Source organism: Lathamus discolor, chromosome 7 (assembly GCF_037157495.1).
Source record: "Lathamus discolor isolate bLatDis1 chromosome 7, bLatDis1.hap1, whole genome shotgun sequence".
In the NCBI taxonomy this organism is placed as follows: domain Eukaryota; kingdom Metazoa; phylum Chordata; class Aves; order Psittaciformes; family Psittacidae; genus Lathamus; species Lathamus discolor.
The window spans coordinates 23,236,958-23,257,432 of NC_088890.1; the positions used below are offsets into that span (position 1 = coordinate 23,236,958).

The 20,475-nt window shown below is 39.5% G+C and overlaps 1 protein-coding gene across 5 annotated transcripts in view; it reads right to left on the minus strand.

Moving 5' to 3' along the window:
• Positions 1-1,806: 1,806 nt before the first annotated feature.
• The window catches only part of BICD2 (BICD cargo adaptor 2), a 98,887-nt gene continuing 80,218 nt past the window's right edge, over positions 1,807-20,475 (minus strand). For 3 of the 5 annotated variants that reach the window (XM_065687260.1, XM_065687264.1, XM_065687263.1), the window contains 4 exons: positions 20,043-20,194; positions 7,143-7,350; positions 5,487-5,562; positions 1,807-3,932 (listed from right to left, as the gene is read on the minus strand). In XM_065687260.1, the coding sequence (XP_065543332.1) occupies positions 5,515-5,562; positions 7,143-7,350; positions 20,043-20,194 (408 nt within the window). In that variant the 3' untranslated portion in view covers positions 1,807-3,932; positions 5,487-5,514. Of the gene's footprint in view, positions 3,933-5,486; positions 5,563-7,041; positions 7,351-20,042; positions 20,195-20,475 lie in introns of all 5 variants that reach the window. The other 2 variants (XM_065687261.1, XM_065687262.1) reach the window with 2 other exon arrangements.

A 20,475-nucleotide genomic window follows, 5' to 3' on the forward strand; every position in this document is an offset into this window, starting at 1 on the left:
GAGCTCACAGAAGTGATCTTTATAGTTTTACTTTGGTTTTGCTTAGTCTTTGGGTAGAAAAATACCTTTTCCTGGTTCTGTAGGTCAATCTCCACCATCAGCCTTAAAAAAAAGTAAGAATGTGAATTGTTTTTGAAACTAACTTCTGTAAATATTTGTATTACCATCTTAGCCAGTGGCATCTCCAAAAAGCACTTATGTCTAATTTTGTTTGTCTTAACCTCATGAAACTAGCTACATGGGGACTTTCAGGTCTGCTTCTCTTTATCGTTAGGCCTCTTGAGCCCATCTGAATTCTGCCCTGTTCCTCCTCTGGGAAGTTATGAGTTTGTTTTCATGAAAACATGTTTGTTTGCATGAAACAAACAATCACTAATGGATTACTGAAGCCACAGAACCCAGGAGTGTTACATTTGCAGGCAGATTCCTTTCCCGGAGACTAAATCCAGCAACATCTGCAGCCTGGAATGCAGCTGGTGACCCACCCACTACACTCAGCACAGGCGACATTCCCTCCAGGCACTGCATTTTTTCCCTAAACGGAAAGAGTCAAAGACATTAATGTTTTTAATGGAGCCATTCACTAAACAAGCTTTTAAACTAAATATTCTCCTTCTCTTGTATTCTTATTTTCTTAATAAAGCATTTTTGAATCACACTGTTGTACTATTTCAGCAGGTCTGTTCTTATTCTTCTGTCACTTGCATGCATACAGATACTTGTATTTCTCCCTTAGATCACCCTGCAGATAAAGCTTCCACTACAGCAAATGCAGAACTGCACAACCAGGGCAATTATCCTAGCAAATACGTTCAGATAATTTACTGCACACAATTCAACAAACATCCCCAATGCCTAAGTAAAAACTGTTACATCACTCTTCAGTAACAATATAAATTATGTTCATTAGAATCACAGAATGGTTTGGAAGGGACCTTAAAGCTCCTCCAGCTCCAACCCCTGCCACAGGCAGGGACCCCCTCCACTGGAGCAGCTTGCTCCAAGCCCCTGTGTCCAACCTGGCCTTGAGCACTGCCAGGGATGGGGCAGCCACAGCTTCTCTGGGCACCCTGTGCCAGCACCTCAGCACCCTCACAGGGAAGAGCTTCTGCCTAAGAGCTCATCTCAGTCTCCCCTCTGGCAGGTTCAAGCCATTCCCCCTTGTCCTATCACTGCAGTCCCTGATGAAGAGTCCCCGATTAACTTGTGTAATGTAACTCACTGCTACCGGGAATATAAACAATAAACAAAACAGTTCTAGGAATCCCACCTGGGGACTGAAAAGTTGTTAAACTATAGCATAGAACCATATTCCATCAATCAAGGAATATCCTTGTATTGATGGGGTAAACCTCAGCCTCACCCTCAAGACTGTAAGCACACTCCTTCAGGGTTGTTTGTCAATTCTACTGGATAAACAACATCTTAATACATTTTGGAGAGTATATGAGAAATTAAGATGTAACTTCAGGAAGACTTGTCGCCACTGCCACCAAAAGCGTTAGTCCTACTCTCCCTTGTACTAGTTTGTGTACTAGTATGAGTGTTTGCATACTTATTCAGTGAAACCACTCAGATTAAACCAGTCTGATCAGGGCCAAAGCTAGTCCCCGAGAATCTCATGGAACAGCACACGGGGTAAATATGAGCACAAGTAATCAGTTTGCTAGACCTGCAGAAAAGTGGGGTTCAAGTTTTTAGTTTCTCTCAGATAAAAATTACCATTTCTTTAGCCCCACACTGAAAATGGCTCAGGAAGACTAACTGAAATGACGCCACCTCAAAGCAAAAACACCAAGCAGAAAATGCAATTCCTGTTTTCTTTTATTGAGACTGCCGATGTGACTACCTTTACGCAGGCAGATCTTTCCTACATTCAACATATTTCTATTCATTTGGAAGTAAGGTTTTGCCCTCTTTACCCCTCAGGTCACCCATGAACACACAGTTACACTTCTCAGAAGTTTCCACATTCTCTTTTAAGTTTTTTTTGTGGTTTTTTTTATATTTTATTTACTTTTTTTTCCAAATCTGTGTAAAGGTTACTTGGCAGGAATACATGCATATGATGTTAAATGGAGACCAATCCACCAGTAAAAGGTAATGCACATAAAACATAATACAGTACTTGGACATCATTTCAAATAAATACCCACATACAAATGTAGTTATTTTAAATGTAACAATATTTCTTATGAATCAATACTGTAAAAGAAGATGGAAATACAAGTCCCCACATCTAGGAATAATAACGTTCTTTCCAGCAAACAGAAATCTTTTCCCCACTGTCAATATTATTTCAATTTGAACTTTTTTTGAGTAGTGGGAATGCTCCCCCTCAGCAAGTACCAATTTAATCATTCATGTGAGCCTCAACAAACAGCTGAGCAATAGGCACAGCTTGTTGATGCACTTCTCTGTTTCTGTTTCCTGAAATTACAATTAGATACAACATGCAAAAGAAGATATCAATGCTTTGCTGTTCACATTCGCAAACAATACTATGGTTAAATGCATCCACCACCAACAAAGCTAACATAATATCAACATTCCCGATATGCTTTCTGTACTGTTACCACAAATGTGTTTTGTTCAACATGAGTCTGTTTGGTTCCCACAGTGTATTTGGGTTTGTTTAGGTTTGATGGTTTTGTTTTGTTGTTTTTTTTTCTCTACAGCCCTGAATTTGCAAGGATTTGACTGACGAAATATCACTGACTAACAGAATTTGTTACAATTCCTTGAATATATAATCTCTAGAGTAAGACTACCCATTAAAACGTGCGAAGGGGGAGTTCACACAGTTTCACTTATTGCTCCATGTCTTCAATAAATTCCAAAACAGCTTTTCCATTTGTTCTAAGTTACAGGACTTAGACTAAGCTATTCTAAGAGTCTCCCTTAAAATGATTAAAGGCACTACTGGCAATAATTAATGACAGAAAGGCGCTGATATATAACACCCTATCATTGACAACTTTAGAATTTTTCTTTCTAGATGTACCATAATTTGGCACAATAAAATGAAAAAGTAACAAAACAATTCCAATTTGGAATTTAACTGGTATAGTTGTATAAAATTCTGTTAATCAATAATACTTCAACTTCCTAGAACCCAGGAATTCTGGAATTTATAGGTAATACTACTTAAATATTTTTCAAGTGCCTATTACTGTTTTAACCAGAGCAGAGTCAAGTTTTCTTCTTGTTACATTGAACTATTCCTAAGAATAATAATACAATATGAAAAAAACCCCAGAATTTGAATACCCTGGATTTCTTAATTAACATGGCAGTTAAAAAAAAAAAAATCAGTAATTTAAACATATAAAGCTTAATATTTTATAATAAAAAAGCTGCTGAAGCACAGCACAGTTTAGCAGAGCTCCTGTTTTTTTGTTGAAACTCTTTTCTAACTACAACCTAGAGTCCCCAAAAAATCTCTGCCACATGCTGATGTAGAATTCAAAAATCACAAGCCCAAATTGGAAAGAGACTATGAGCACAAACCACTGCATTTATATAAATCATTCTACAAAAGGAATTAAAGAAGCTAAAGAAAAATATCAAAATATCAAAAGTGCACAGGTTTAACAATCAGATAAAAATGAGCATCTGCAATGAAATAAATTCCTCCATCTGAACATTTCTAGTAGATCATAAACTAATATGGTGATCATTATATTTGAAGTAGGTTTCTTCAGCACTTGTAAGTTTTCTTACTGCAGCAGCACTTTTAGGTAAAGCTTGTTTGTTTTATAGCTTCAGACATAAAAAGGAAGTTTCAAGTAGTATATATAGGAAAAGGTGTTTTCAAAATTTAGGATCAGGTCAGTGGTTTTCATTCTTTGTACAATGGACTACCATAATGAAAGAGGCTAAGAAATGTTGTTGCACTGATGGAAAGGCCTTCTCCAGGAACTATTCTACAGCTGGAAAATGGAAAAATAAAATAGCGTTAGGGAAAAAAAATAAAAAATCAGAATCTGTTTATTTCTCAATTAAAGAACTGAAAACAACGTGCTGCAAAAGCAGGTTAGTTGGCTGAGGGTGTCTGTTAGCTTATTGGGGTAGAAGCAGCCACCTTAGCTCACCAGTCAAACAATGCTGTATGAGTTTAGCCTGGAAGCAATAGCTTTGCAGAAAGAACGTTTCTTACAAGTACTGAATAAAGCTTTGCTGTTCAAGCACAACTTAATAGCAATGAATGTGCAAGAAACATTTTCAGTGAAGCTTCAGGTTCTCCAGAAACATGCAGGTCAGTTATATCATGCAGGCCAATGCAGAGAATATAATTCAGAAGAGCCTGCTTGCAGAGGTAGGTGACGGCTTAAGGAATTTTCCATGCTTTATCCCAACCCATTGGAAGTGATATGAAGGACTTACAGAAAATGTACCTTTCAAGAAACTGTTAATCAAGAACGACAAGACTCAATCTTAAATATTATTTAAAAATACAAACAGCAGGATCAAGTCACCTTATCACCACTCTTCACTTCTTTTTGTAACACGTGCTCCAAGAAGTCAAACCATAAACTTGACAAGCTCAAACAGCAGTCAGGTTGGCTTTTTTGCTTGGTTTTTTGATGATTCACAGAAATTAATGAAGATGAAAATGACTACTGAGGCTACTGGCATAACAGCAAAATTGTTCCTACTTGGAACTGAAAGCATGAGTCAAGACTGATAGCAATAGTCTGGTACCACTGTCTGTCTGGTACCACTGTGGTGGTAACACTGAAGTCTTTAAAGAAAGTTCCAATTTGAAATAAACTAACAATGCATCCAGTTATGGTTTCCAATTTACCTTTTTGCCATTAGTATTTTGAAAAATTACTGCCGTTAGAGACATGGAAGCAGTGAAAACTGTATTAAAGATTCCTACCTTTAGTAGTGGAAACAAAATTGTAACTGTTTCTATGGAACCAGGGAAAGTTAGCATTCAAATGTGGCTTTTACAAAGTATTTTTAAATTATTCTTAATGCAACAATGAGAAGAATAAGGGCCTTTTGGAAGACTGTGCAGCAACAAGAAAAGCAGGATTGAAAATTGTTAAAAGATGTCTCGCTTCTAAAATATCAGACCTGCTACTGAGCAAAATTAAAGCTCAAATTCAGGAGAACCCAATGTTTCCTAAAAAGAAAGTAATAATAGATGCATAGGGCCTGGTTTCCTAAAGCCATAATTGCTATTTCTTTAAACTTATCAAGCAGTGAAGTTTGAGAATATTTGAGTAATAATGAAGTTAAGATATTAAGAATTAAATCACTTTTTCCTCCTCTCAATAATGATAAATGCAATTCTGGCACTGAGCTGTGGCATTCCAATGTTCCCAGCTTTGTAGCAAGGTTTCTAATATTACATTTGTTTAAAGACTCACTGCATGAATTTAGAAGTCTTCCCTTTCCCCCTCCCCCAGTATCTGGGAAGCCAAAATTCCCTCTGGTTTCCTCTCACTGGAAAAACAAGCTGTGCTCCTTATTACCTTATATTAGTACTGTGGTATCTCCTGACTACTTATAAGCAGAGTGGCAATGTGCAGGAAGCAAGCTGCTGACCATCTATAAGAAATAGTAGTGAGATGAGGCAGTACCACACCAGGAGTATTAGAATGGCATTATAAAACAGCACGACCAAGCAGACAACTTGCAGTCTCACACTGCTTTTAGTAATACTAGAGGCATACAAAATTATTTGAAAGAGTACAAAATGAACAGGGCTTTACACTAAAATAAAGTTTGAGGCACTTTAAAACTCTGGTTTAGAGAAGTGTGCCTTCCTGTGCTCCACAAGTTTTCCACAATTTTAGAAGCAACATTTTCAATCTTTTTCTCTTATGTAGGCACCAATTATGAAGTACACTTCTGTATTATCAAATATACCGTAATTAAGTGGCTAAAAAGGCCTCTTAGAAGTTTAATAGCAGACAAAGGTTTGCTTGCTTTTAAAGATTAACATGTATACTAAGCTACTTCATAAATAATTATTAGCAGAATGATCTGGTTCAATTTCCTGTGCCTATAATGTAGAGCCCTGTGAAACATGCGCTTGCATAAGGAATACAGTATCTTTTGCGTATTTAAAAAATAAATAATGATCAGAGCTCTGAAATACTAACCCTATTTAGGTTAATACTGAAAGCTGAGAAAACCTGTTTTGTGACTGACAATACTAGACCATAGTCACATTAATTCTACACATATATGTTGTGTGGCTACAGTAATATATAGAACATATTCTTTCCAAAGAGTTATGTTTGCAAGGAGCTATATGAAACCACAAAGATCCTTTCAGGACATGACACTTTTCCACAGCATAACTTCTTAAAGTGGAACTGTCTACCACATAGGATCCCAACTCTTCAAATTTTAAGTTTTATATCAGATGGGGTAAATATTGCATATTTTTAATATAAATGTGCAAGTTTATTCTGTTAACCCTCTGAAGAGAGGGAAGCAGAGTGTAAATAACATACCCTACCAATATTTCTTGTAGCTTTTATAGCCTATAAAAGCTTTAGGACTTTGGACAGTGATGATCTGACAGCAAGTTCTTAATATCTGCCACAATAGGCAAATTAAGTTTGGTTCCAGTTTCAAAATGCTCTGCATTTTAACATTTGCTTTTCATCACTTCTTAAGCCACAATAACAAGGAAGGTTTTCTGTTTGTTTCTGCCTGTAAATGCTTTTTCTGAAGTATGCTGCAACCCTGGAGAAAGGATCACATTTGTACTACACAAACTACAATTAGTAGCACCAGATATGCTATATCAGGTGTACTCTTTTAACACTTACCATAAACAGCAAAACCCATACATGTTAATTGTGGAAAAAAGCTAATTCCTTTCCACTATTAACTCGTTAATAGCATCCCCATACTTATGAATTAGTTACAGTTAAGACCACCATAATACAATTTGTATTACCTGGTTCAACAACATACTAGTACAAGCCAACTCACTGCGACATTAGATAGTGGGGATTTACGCTGACATTTACAGCATAAGGTAAGATACATAATGTGATTTTTTCTACATACCTGTCCTAGTCACAATAGATTTTATATTTCTCATTACAAAACACCTGGTTGTTAAGGACAGATCCTTCAGACCTGTCTCCGCAGGACTGAATATGACTTACGCCCGGGTTACTGCTCTTGGCTTTGGAAGATTTTGTACGTGCCCTTTTGGACTGCTCATGGTCAAGCTCCAAATGCTCCAGCCGCTGGGTCAGTGCCAGTTTCTGCTGGATAGCCATCCGAAGCAAGGAGTTCAGAGTCTTCTTCTCATCCTCAGCTGCTGCAAGCTGCCGCTGCATTTCATCCAACTGTGTGACATATTCGTCACATCTGCAATGAAATATATAAATCTTTAGCAATCCTGTTTCCATCTATAACATATGAATCCCTTGTGTCTGGCCAATATTAGCAGGGATAGCTTTGCAGTTGTTTGCATACACACTCTTTTACATAGGAACTTGAACCACACTGTAGAAAATCACAATTACTTTCACTGGGGTTCTTACAATCCCACATACCACACGTTCATGCCTTTCAGGATGTAGCAGAATTAACAGCAACCTTAAACTATGAAAGTGAGGGGCCTGATATAAAAGTACTCATGTCTAAAGATTAGTCAGATGTTCCTTCCAGTGAGCAGACACAATGCAGTCAAGTTACTTTTATCTCTACCTCTACAGAGACCACTATAGTTCTAACCTTTAGGCTGGAGTCTGAGGAGTGCTGTAAAATGACCATTGCTATTTTACCATTTGATGAGCATCTGAAATTCATAGTTTGTTACTTCACACTTTGGGTTGGAAAGGACCTTAAGATCTTTTAGTTTAACCCATCACGGAGGGACACCTCACCCTTGACTATGTTGCCCAAGGCTCTGTCCTACCTGGCCTTGAACAGTGCCAGGGATGGCTCATTTACCACTTCTTTGGGCAACCCATGCCAGTGCCTCACCACCCTCACAGTAAAGAACAAATAACAGATTTCCACTGGTGACTGAGCAGCAATGTTACAAGCAAGCATCTTTCATAATTCTATTTTAACCTACTCAGATTCCTAAAAAAATCTATAAATACTGGTTTATTACTGTTATCTCTACAGCAAGTGGCCTTTATATAACTGTTTTCACCTTCAGAATTAATTTTAAAACAGATAAACAAAGGAACTGAGTGTTACTGGGAATGCTGCGCGGGGGCGGGAGTGGGGGGTAAGCTGTATAGATGCCTGCAAGCTGTTTCGTCTATGGTCATTTTCACTAAGCTTGGAAGCTACTACTTTAATTGCACAGTGTGTCATGGGAAAACTTGTGTCTTTACATGTAGATGCATATTTACTGCACACATAGAAGACCAATTACGTATATGGTAGAAAAATAAGTATTCATAGGTACCAGGTGGAATTTACAATGGCCATATCTGTAAAATAAAACTTCATAAAAGCAAAAACAATCACAAAGAAGCTTATTTTAACATCAAAGTGGAAAAAACCCTGACTTAATGGGACATTTATCATCATTCATTAAGGGCCAAACCTTACCCCATTTGCCATGAACACTAAAGAAGAACACAGTCTGAAATGGCTCCAGGAGGTCTGAAAAGACAACAGTACATCCTGTGGGCACAACATCCTCCCCTCTCAGTGAAGGATGAGGGCATGGCTACAGAAATAAGCAGCTCACAACATCACGACTAACCCTGCAGCCTGCTGCTCTGCTTTGGCAGAGATGTATTTTCTTCACTTGGTGGGGAACAAGGTACAGACTGAAGATCACTGGGAGGCCTGGGGGGTTTCTCTCCAGTTTTCAAACACTCCTGATATTTGAGGTGAAAAGCGCAAGTCTGGTTATATCACGAGTTACCTTTCTTCTTTAGTTTCTACCCACACCTCAAACCTGATTCCTTCAAAGCTCCATGCATGCAAACCAGGGGAATGTCCAGAAAGTGTTACAAATTCCTTGAGGAATGTAATGTGATTGCTTCAGCAAAATATGATCCGACACTGGAGTGACCTGTCCCTGTCACCCTTGTTTCACTCTCAGTATTCCCCTCCCAAGAGATAAGGGCAAGGTGAAATTATGGGGAGTTTTCAGGCTCCCCCTTTCCTAGCTCCTTTCTTGTGAATCAAAATGTATCCACTTTTTTTGTGTACAAAACAGGATGTTAAATTAGCCCTGGGGTTTCCAGTGCAGTGAAGCAGTGTCAAGATTGCTGTAGACTGTCTACTTACTGACACCAATCAAAGCCACCCAAGGCAGGTGGCAGGTTTTTCCCTGCCCCCCTGCCCCATTTAGAAATAAAAGAGGAAATAAAAAGAAAATAAAACCATTGCAGTAAAACAGAGTAGGGAATGCCACATAGTCTTGCTTATGTCCCTTCATCCTCTTCTCTTAATGTTTCTGGTATTCAAACGCCTCTCGATCTAACAAAATGCCAAACCTGAGAGCTCACTGGTAACACAGACAAAGCTTGTCAAGTGTCTAGAAGGCAATACAGTTGTTCAGACGTGAGCCAAGCTATAATTAAAGTCCTGATTTTGATTTCAAAAGGTTATTGTAGAAAGTCATTATCTCATCAAGCTTTCTGTTAGCACGGAGGTTTAAAATTATAACATCAAATAACTCTCCTTAGAAATTACAAGGCATTCACTATTTCAAATACCTAAATTAGTTCATCTTTCCCTCCCTGCCTTCCTTTTCAACAAAAAAAGAAGTGTTACCAGTAGCATTCCTGCAGCTGCACTTTCTACTGTATTCTAGTAAGTGTTCTCTCCTATACACAGGAGGATCAGGGAGAGGCAGGACTGTTAACTACTATGACTATACACAGTCATACATCCTGAACCTGTTGTCCTGATCTTTAAGTCAAATGAAGTGATACAGCTTTGAGACCTGTCAAGGGTCAGAGGAACACTACACTATGCAAAACACAGCAACTGCTCACTTGATCAGAACAAGTGGGGATTGAAAAGTTTCCTAGAAGCGGATGTAAACATTGCATGTGGAGAGGGATCTGTCTTCTGTTCACTGACTCCCAATTTCATTTTCTCCAAAAAGCTAGCCTCCCTAAGCACTGAAGAGGACGCAGCCTCTAACACTTCCCTACCTAGAGGTAGTTGCTACGTATTGTTACGGTATGTGTATCTATTCTTGTGGCTTTGCAGATACAATGATAAAAGATCCTTCCCTTTTCCAGTTTCATCTGCCATGTGCTGAGCTACTTCCCAGCTGTATATTCAATACAAAAGCCAATGATGGAAAATGTTGTCATTTTAAAACCATCTTTGACAGAAAATAATTGAGTTTTCATGCTTTAAAGAATATGAAATAACTATAAACCTGCTGTACATTTACACATTCACAGTTTTAAGTGGATAGCAGGCTTTGATGTTGCCTGTTTTCTTATGACTGGTAATTAACAACAACAAAAAGGGATCTTAAGGAGACATCAACTGGATTTTTCAAAACAACAACAGCTGAAGCAAATATCTACACAGAGGAAATATCCTGAATGATAAATGTAATGATACAAAATAAAAACTAAATCCTCTAAAACACTATCTGAAGCCAAATTACTGAAAACTAGAAGGGTTGTCTCATTTTCAAAAACTGCATACCACTGCTTCCCACAAATGCCAGTTGTGTCTTATTTCTACATACCATTTTAGTTAAGCTTTAGTTTGTACTATATTCAGTAGCATTTATAGCTTAATTCAGTATTGAATCACGATCTGTTCCAGAAGGAAAAAAGGGATGTAACCAAATGCACCTGGACATAATTACAACTTTTCCCCCTCCTCTGCAATCACTATTAGTATCACATGACAACTTCTAAAAAGCAAAGCAGATGTGACTGAAGATGTGACTGAAGGAAACCTTTAACTTTTAGCTCAAGAGATCACAAGACCTACACAAGAAATTAAAACAGTGATGATTAAAAAAAAAAAAAAAAATCACAATTTTTCAGCTTTATTAAACATTGGGAAACATATTAGCAGAGAAGCAGTTAAAATTATGTAATTGAGTACTGCCTTCATTCTGCTATAAAGGCTAGCTTATAGTCTAGCCAGCTGCTATTTCAAACTGAGTCTTTGTATTAGAAATTAATATTAATGGCTGAATTTTACCACCTTCCCCCACTTGACTGCAGGAACAAGCCCCACTGCTGAGTAAGCATCTTTTAGACATTTTTAGGCTTGCACAGTTGTAAGCCATGCACATCCCAGCTTCAGTAATGTGGTCTTCAAGAATCCCTGAAGAACAAAATAAAGCACAAATCCTGAAGAAGGCAGAAGAAAGAAATCCCAGATTTAGGCAGTTTAGGATTATAGATAAGCAAGTTTAAGGGAATATCTATGGAAACCTTAGCTAATTACTAATTTTCCTCAATACCTTGATCTTGTCCGAGCTCTGTATTTGTATAAATCATTGTGATTTTCACTAAGAACAGAGAATGGCTTATAACCAGCTATAGCTTTCCAGAATGTTCCTAATAAGCCCTGTATAATCAATGTCCATTAGTAAAAACTATTAAAGTAATCAGACCACAAATCTCTCTTGTAGTTTGAAGCATATGGGAAGAGTTATCTCCAGCACTAAAAGGGAACAAGCAGCTCAACACTGCTGGACACTGCACTGCTGGACACTGCAGCTCTTCTAAATGTCCACCGATAAAAACTCTCAAGGAGTAATCATAAACTTTATGGCAAACACCCTCCTCCTAGAATTTAAAAAAAAGCTTCTTTTGTATATTTCAAGGTTGAAATTAACAACCCTATTGAGCTACATTATAAGGAAGTTTAAAGCTATCACGCAGGCAAGACATTTTTCCCAGTTCTTCACTGAAGGAGTTAGCAAGGCCTGGAGAAACTAATCCTGAATTTTCCATCCCTTTCTACCCAAGACCGCTGAAGATGTGCAAGTGCTTTGTTTTTTACAGGCTATGAGCACCTACACTTCATATTAACTGCCAAATGAAACCAAGACTTGCCTATCTAAAACACTATGGATACAAATAACTGCTGCTGCAGTAGTCTCCCGTATCAGGTCACCTAACTTGCTTTCCATTTTCATTAAAAGCAAAAGGGCAAATAGGCAACAAGAGTTGGTATTGTCACTACTATGAATATTTCTAAGGCACCTCCTATGTTTTATTCTCCTTAACAACAGGCATACAAACAAAGCACCACACAGAGGAATTAGTGGTGTGGACACAGCCACTTAAAAAACATCTGGGAAAAGAAGAGTGGGAACTCATCCCTGCAACCCAGGTCCAGCGTCTACCTACAAGGGGCACAATCACCAAGGTCAAGTTTCAATATATCCAGCATTACTTGCAGTACACATTTTAACTGCCAGACACATTTACAGTCTAGAGCAGGCCCACTAGTGTTCTAACCATGAGTATGTGCAAGACATATCTCATGGGCTTTTGTAGCCTGTATATAAGATAGTTGAATGCCTTTGTTCACTCTGGATGTCTCCTTGCTTTCATGTGTGTGCTGGCAGCCCAGGCATTTTTCTCTTCAGACATCATTCATCACCTCTAGATCTAGCATCAAGAATAGGAGGCAAATGCTGGTACTTCCATCTGGGAATCCTGTTCTGGAAATCTTCAAAGTTGTATTTTCTGTGTCTGGGTCCTCTGAGCATTTACTCTACAGGACATTGTTAGAGAAGTTGAACAGTTCTACTGTGTGGAGTCCAGGATGGAGACCCTTTAGCAACAGTTCTCAGTTCTGTTCTGTTCTCTGCTTTAAACTCCTTTATATTCTGCAGGCCTTTGCTGTCCATGAACACAAGAATGTTTTCCCAAATGCTTTGGATACTTGGAAAACTGACAGAGCTTGTATTACTCTTACGTATGCATTCATTTGAAACACCTTTCACCGTTAACCAACAAAAGCTAGCTGCTGTTCCTTATGTGTAATCATGCCTTTGTTTCTTTATCACAAGCACTCTCTTGTAATTATAAGCTCATGTTAAGCACTGTCAGTCTTTCCGGTATGGCCTAATTTTTTAACCACTTGTCCCCTTGCTGACTGCTGCAATTGTTTGTATCTCCCTTTACTTATAATTTATGAAACACTGGAACATGGGAACAGCAATTAATTACAAGTAGGCACATTTGTTCTCTGCTTTTGAAAAACCTTCTGCTAGAGTTCTCGATTACTGTCCTATGTTCATTTTATAGGGATGAGAAATGTCTGTCCTCTTACTATCCCTGCTTCTTCTGAGGCTCTGGGAAAGAAATAGAGAATACATGACTAGCAAATTTGAGAAACCTGCGTCTTTAATCAAAGGAGTGAAGATGTGTCCCAAGTCACTTCTCAGAGACACTTTAAGTCTGTCAAGGTTTATTAGGACAAATGCAACTTCATATAATTGTTTGGGTTTGTTGCCTTCCTTGACCACATAAGCCAAGAAGGAGTCAGCTTGGCTGGGTTTAGCCTGCTTTACTCCATCCACTGCAAGAGTGGCTGTGACCTGTCACACAGGAGGTACTTCTAGAGAAAAGAGATTATGGTGTCCTCCCATGAGGGCACGAGTACTCAACATGTAGGTTAAAGAGACAAGAAACTTGCAAGTTATATCAAATGACAGAAAACTAGTAGTAAAATGACACAGGGAAGAGAAAGCTGAAAAACCATACTGTACTTCCACTGTGTATGGTTTCTGCCATTTCCTAGATTCAGTAGAAATTTTATAAGGATGCTTACTCAAATTCTATTAATTCCAACTCAAGGAAAAGACTAGCATAGCAAAATAAATACCCTTTGCTTTTTAACACGCAGATTTGTGTTTAAACTGCTCTCTTGTCCAATCCATTACAAGCTTTACTCAGTACATTCTTTTTTTGGCTGTGAAGTGATGGCCATACTGGCCTCCTGCTTTTCCTCTAACCATCCTTTAAGGACTTTAACCTGAATTGTGAGTTGCTGCATCTACATACCTGTGCTTCATTATTAACGACAGTGTACTCTGGAAACTGCAGGTTCAGAGGTGTTCTCCAAACAACTAGCAGAACCCTACAGTCTTCTTACCCTCTCCTTCCTTAATGCAAAGTTAAGTGAAACAAGACTCAAGCTTAAATTCTAGATTTTTCTCCTCTGTTTTGATACAGTATTTTTTTTCCTCCAAAATCAATTTTAAGAAACCTAAACTCTAATGTGCTTGCAATTTTGAATGACAAATTGCTTACAGGCAATCTAGAAACATACCTTGACCTACAAGACAAGGAAACTGCTTCACTCCCACCCCAAGTCATTGGAAAACGGGCCATATACACTTCAAGTTCCCTCAAAGCCTGCGGGAGAAGCACTTTGTATAGCAAAGACAGGAATCAGTCTTTCTTCTGACAGTATTTTAAAGGAAGATGAATTAATTTATCTCAAATTTGCTACTAAACTCCCTCCTTTAACAAGGGCAAGTGTAGAGTCTTGCATCTGGGGAAGAACAACCCCATGTACCAGTACAGGTTGGGGGTTGACCTGCTGGAAAGTAGCGAAGGGGAAAGGGACCTGGGGGTCCTGGTGGATAGGAGGATGACCATGAGCCAGCAATGTGCTCTTGCGGCCAAGAAGGCAAATGGCATCTTAGGGTGCATTAGAAAGGGTGTGGTTAGTAGGTCAAGAGAAGTTCTCCTCCCCCTCTACTCAGCCTTGGTGAGGCCGCATCTGGAATATTGCGTCCAGTTCTGGGCCCCTCTGTTCAAGAAGGACAGGGAATTGCTTGAAGGAGTCCAGCGCAGAGCCACAAAGATGATTAAGGGAGTGGAACATCTCCCTTATGAGGAGAGGCTGAGGGAGCTGGGTCTCTTTAGCTTGGAGAAGAGGAGACTGAGGGGTGACCTCATCAATGTTTACAAATATGTAAAGGGTAGGTGTCAGGATGATGGAGCTAGGCTTTTTTCAGTGATATCCAGTGATAGGACAAGGGGCAATGGGTGTAAACTGGAGCATAGGAAGTTCCACGTTAACATCAGGAAGAACTTCTTTACTGTAAGAGTGACAGAGCACTGGAACAGGTTGCCCAGGGGGGTTGTGGAGTCTCCTACACTGGAGATATTCAAGGCCCGCCTGGACAAGTTCCTGTGTGATGTATTGTAGGTTACCCTGCTCTTGCGGGGGGGTTGGACTAGATGATCTTTTGAGGTCCCTTCCAACCCTTGGGATTCTGTGATTCTATGATTCCTTGTAGGGATTTATATTATTTTGCACATTAAAAAAAAATAAAAAAATCTTCCTATTTTCTTAAGCTACTAGGTAAGAGTTTAAAAAATAATTTAAGCCTACCATACTATATTTTTGGAGGTTACAAATTTTTCCCAGGAAGGAAACAGCAGCAGCTCCTAGCTCTCTGCTGCCCACACTCCACTTTGAAGTGACCTGAATACCAGCACAGGATCTACTGCTAGTCTGCTAACTCCTCACTCATTGTTTTCTCATTATATGGGGCTTTTAACATAGGGTGTTGGTCACATTAAAATCAATAAATACTCAACAAACACTTTGAAAGTAGCCCCCTGATTCATATACACCTGAACAAAGACCTGAGTAAGACGAGTTAACCGCAAATATGTGGTCTCTATACAATTTTGTTATAGTGCAATTAAAACTCAGAGGCAGTTCAAACTCTTAGAGCAAACTGCATTTTTAAGACTCATTCTGCCTTTTTGAAGATTTTATTTGAAAACAAATCAGTTCTTAGGTTATACTGTGCAAGGTCCTACACCTGGGTCGGAGCAATCCCAGGCACAGCTATAGGTTGGGCAGAGAAGAGATTCAGAGCAGCCCTGCAGAGAAGGACTTGAGGGTGTTGGTTGATGAGAAACTGAGCATGAGCCAGTTTCAGTGTGCTCACAGCCAGAAAGCCAACCGTATCCTGGGCTGCATGAAAAGGAGCGTGACCAGCAGGTCAAAGGAGGTGATCCTGCCCCTCTACTCTGCTCTTGTGAGACCTCACCTGGAGTATTGTGTGCAGTTCTGGTGTCCTCAACATAAAAAGGACATGGAACTGTTGGAACAAGTCCAGAGGAGGCCACGAGGATGATCAGGGGCTGAAGCACCTCCTGTATGGAGCCAGGCTGAGAAAGTTGGGGCTCTTCAGCCTGGAGAAGAGAAGGCTGCATGGAGACTTCAGAGCAGCCTTCAGTATCTGAAGGGTGGGCTATAAGGATGCTGGGGAGGGACTGCTCATTAGGGACTGTAGTAATAGGAGGTAATGGGTTAAAACTTAAACAGGGAAAGTTTAGATTGGATATAAGAAGGAAGTTCTTTATTGTGAGGGTGGTGAGGCACTGGAATGGGTTGCCCAGGGAAGCTGTGAATGCTCCATCCCTGGCAGTGTTCAAGGCCAGGATGGACAGAGCCTTGGGTGGCATGGTTTAGTGGGAGGTGTCCCTGCCCATGACAGGGGGGTTTGAACTAGATGATCTTAAAGTCCTTTCCAACCCTAATTATGCTATGATTCTATGAAGGTAAAAATTCTAACATGAGTGGTTTGTGTAAAGCCTTATTTTCTTTCACCAATTTGCAAGAATTTAGTCTTTAAAATACAGGACATACCCACTCAGGTATTACTGTAACTCAGTGTTGCAAGTGTAGTGTAAAACTGACTGCCTTCTGTACAATGTTCAATTTTATGAAGACAAGCTGCTCTGTTTTAAATGCCTAAGTAAATACATTTATAACCCTCTAAAAGCCAGAAACCACACTAGTGAATTTTGTACAATGAATTTTGAGAAAGATTATTTTGGGAAGTTCTCTTTTCAAACTGCTGCTCCAGAGAGCTGGTAAAGTACAGGAGCCAGTCTGTATCTCTAGAGAAAAAGAAGCACCACTTCACATCTTGTAATAACGCTGAAGGCTGCACCCTAATGAACATTTGCTACATTGTTTGCCGTTGATTTACATTTTGCAGCACCCAAACTGCCTGTTAGCAAGTGCAAGCCTAGACGACACAGTAAAACAAATGAGATGTTCAGCTTTCCTTTGGATTTTAAACTGACAAGTGACTGCATTCTTTTTTTTTTATTATTATTTTTCAGGAGATTATAAAGTTTACTAATGAAACATCAAATATTTGATTGCAATACAACGATACATAAATACCTACTGCAGTCTAATTAAGCAGATATTTCCATTTTCAGCTCTACAGGTCAGGTTTTCACCTGGCTTCCAGTCTGTTTGTAGATACAACAGGGATATTTGTTTTAATTAAGAAACTCTGGATTTTAACAACACAGCTATTGCACATATATCTATAGTACATTACACAATCCCTGATTTACTCCTTTGTCCAACAACCTGATTTTAGCCATACAGTGTTGTCTAGAGTGCTGGAGCAGACCCTCAGTGCTGGAAGTGTTAATCTGTGTTTTGTAAACTTTCCTTTTTATCAGGCTGAGGTCTTTCTATATTTTCATTACTTATTAAAAATAGCTGGTAGTATTGTCAAATCAGAGGGATTAACCTACTTTGAAAAGGAAATTAGGTCAGTTACTATATTCATGCTCAGCCTTCAACTCTCATGTACTGTTACAGTTCTTATGCATCCTACAAAATGGGCATTTTCCTGTGAAAATACCTATCTGAGGGCAGCAGCAGTCTGCTTTATCCCACACTTGAACACAACACCAAAACAAACACATTGGGGTAAAGAACCTGTCATTTGTGATTAGGCTCTGCTGACACAAACACCTTGGCGAGAGAAAAAACACAACTTACTGCACACTTTTAAGTGACTCAATTCACAGGTTTGTGATGGTGAAGACATACTTCTGATATTTGAAACACACCTAAACACCAGATTCCAAGTGGCTTTTGAGGTTGTCTTTGCCAAAGCACTTAATACCCCTTCCAAACTTACCTTACCTGAAAAAGAGACTTGGATGAAACAGCCACTAACAGACAACAGCACTCAGCCAACCACCAAGCTACTACCAGTCTCTGACTAGAGATCAGGGAGGAAGGGGCAGCAGTACCCTACCTGCAGTAATAGCTCCTGATAGCTATTGTGGCATCTGAAACACCGGGCACAGCGGAAGAAAGCAGCAGTTCCTCATGATCTGCGCAACTGCCACTGTCCCAGGCAAAATATGAGGCCTGGCTGCTTCCCTGCCATGCCTCCACTGGGAATGCAGATGCTCACAGGACTTGCAGCTCAGAAGACCACATCTCCACTCACTCTACCCTCAGTTTTTTTAGACCTCCTTTGCTCTTGGCTCCTTGTTTTTTTCACTACTCTTACTAAGTAAAGCTTAACTGCAGATACTGCAGTTGTTCACTTAGGCAGAGGATCTGTTGTGCATCCCCAGGCAGAGTTCACTCCTGCCTCTCATCACCTGTGAGAGCTCCAAGACAGAGCTCTTAAGTCTGTCGCTTTCAGAAAAACCTTTATTCTGCTCCCAGTTTCCCCACATCAAGGAATTCTGATTGTCTTCCCAGTAAAAAAACAAGACTGACCTCTAGATAATGCATCAAGAGAAAGGCAGAGAGAGGATTACCCTCCAGCATGTCTCTGATAGTTCCTCTCCAAACTATTCACAGTCACTTGATTTCACACTGAGGCAGGAAAATAAACGTGTAGGGAAAACATACTGCAGTTATGTGTAATTCAGACAGCTAGCTCTCTGCATCTAGGAAAAAGAACTGAAAGTTAACAGCATGCTTCCTCTCCTTCCTCTCACCATCAGGCTGATCTACAGCTAACAAAGAGATTGCAATTTCTGCATGTTAAGTACACTGCAGAGGAGCAGAGAGAGGGGAAAGAAAGCAGGACAAATCCACACTGTACAGGGCATTCTTTTCTCTGGCATAATGAGCTGCTGCAATTCAACCTTTAGCATTCCTTGGTATCCATTTTTCCTTTCTATGCTTACCCACATGCACTGATATTGCTGAGAAAGGCTGTATCATCAGGAAGCCTAAGATTAGCCAAGGAGCACAAATGCTGCTGCAGAACCAGCCCCAGAAAAGACCATACTGAAAAGCCTCAGGAATCCTCAGAAGCACTCTTCTGATTCCTTTCTATGGTACCTTTTAGCAGATGATAGAAAAAAATCTTTTCTGTGATATTGGTTTAAGGTTTTTTTTGTTATTTTTAAACATGCCCACAGAAGGCAGCAGCATACAGTGCACACAGACTCCCCCATCTCCTTGGGTTGGCTTAAAAGCAAGTGTCTAGGTTACATTAAACAGCATCCTTTGCAGTCTCTCTTCTCTATCTGCACAGAATATGCAGGCAATGGAACAGGAATATTATATGAATATTATGAATATATGAATTATGAATAATATATTACCAGCGGTCTCCCTGTAAACTCCACAGAGCTGGGATTGGCAACTTTTAAATAAAGATTTTTCTGTTCCCATCTTCCAGGATCATCTCCACACAGGAGCAACTGAATGTTCCTTACCTGTGAAGCAGATCTGGATTTTGTAATGTGATGTTGCTGCCTCAACATTCACCAAAAGAAACATGTAGACTTAAGGAAGAAACCAGTGACAGTAGCAATAAGCAACACGCAGATCAAAGTAGCATTTATCACTTCTACAGCATGTGGTATGTCAACAAGCACAACTAAGAAACAGAAGCAAGTTCCAAAGACATGTGCAACCCAAATCAGCTCATGCAGGTAAATGAAATGTCAGAGATGGCAAGAGCAGGATGGACAAACTAAGAATAGTACAATGTTTGCAAAATCTTTACTTTTTCTGGATTATTACAGGTCAAGCACAGTCGTATCTTTATTGTGTAATAAACGCTCTATTTGTCCTGTTAAATGTCACTCCTTCTCAGAGTTAACGGCATCAAGAACCAGGGACAGTCTTGCACCAGAATTAAATACCACCACCACAGGTTCCTGGTTTGTATCAACATACTATATCCCTGGCATATCACAGACAAACACTGTAAGCAACACACTTGGAAAAAGGCATTTTTCTCCTCTGCATGGGGAGGTGGGCAGGGTGTTCAGCTCTTCCCCCACACAAGAAATGACATTTTGCAGAGTTCTTACGTTCTTTACCTTGTAGCAAACATTGCTCTCAGGGAAGAGAAGGTAGCAGCATCTTCTTTCAAAGCCTTCAGCTCATTTCGTAGCTTCATCATGGTCTCTGTAACCATAGCCTTCTCATTTTCATACTTGCTTTTTAGGTTGGCAAGGGCTACCTCTGCAGTCTGTTTACCAAAAAGAACAGAAACCTGCTAATTAATGAAACTTCACAAAGTGGCTGGCTAAGGCACCTGTAATCACTATTCACATGATGAAACATTCACTTTGTACTGGAATGTTAAAATTTTGGTCAACTTTTCTTGTACAGATTAAATAAGATCTAGTTTTTGAACACTGGAAACAGATTGGACATATGGGTCTCCTACTCCCATTAACCCTGCAGCAGCATCTAGGGAAGTTACAGAATATACATTTAGTGACGCCCATCTCCAACCACTAAAAGAAG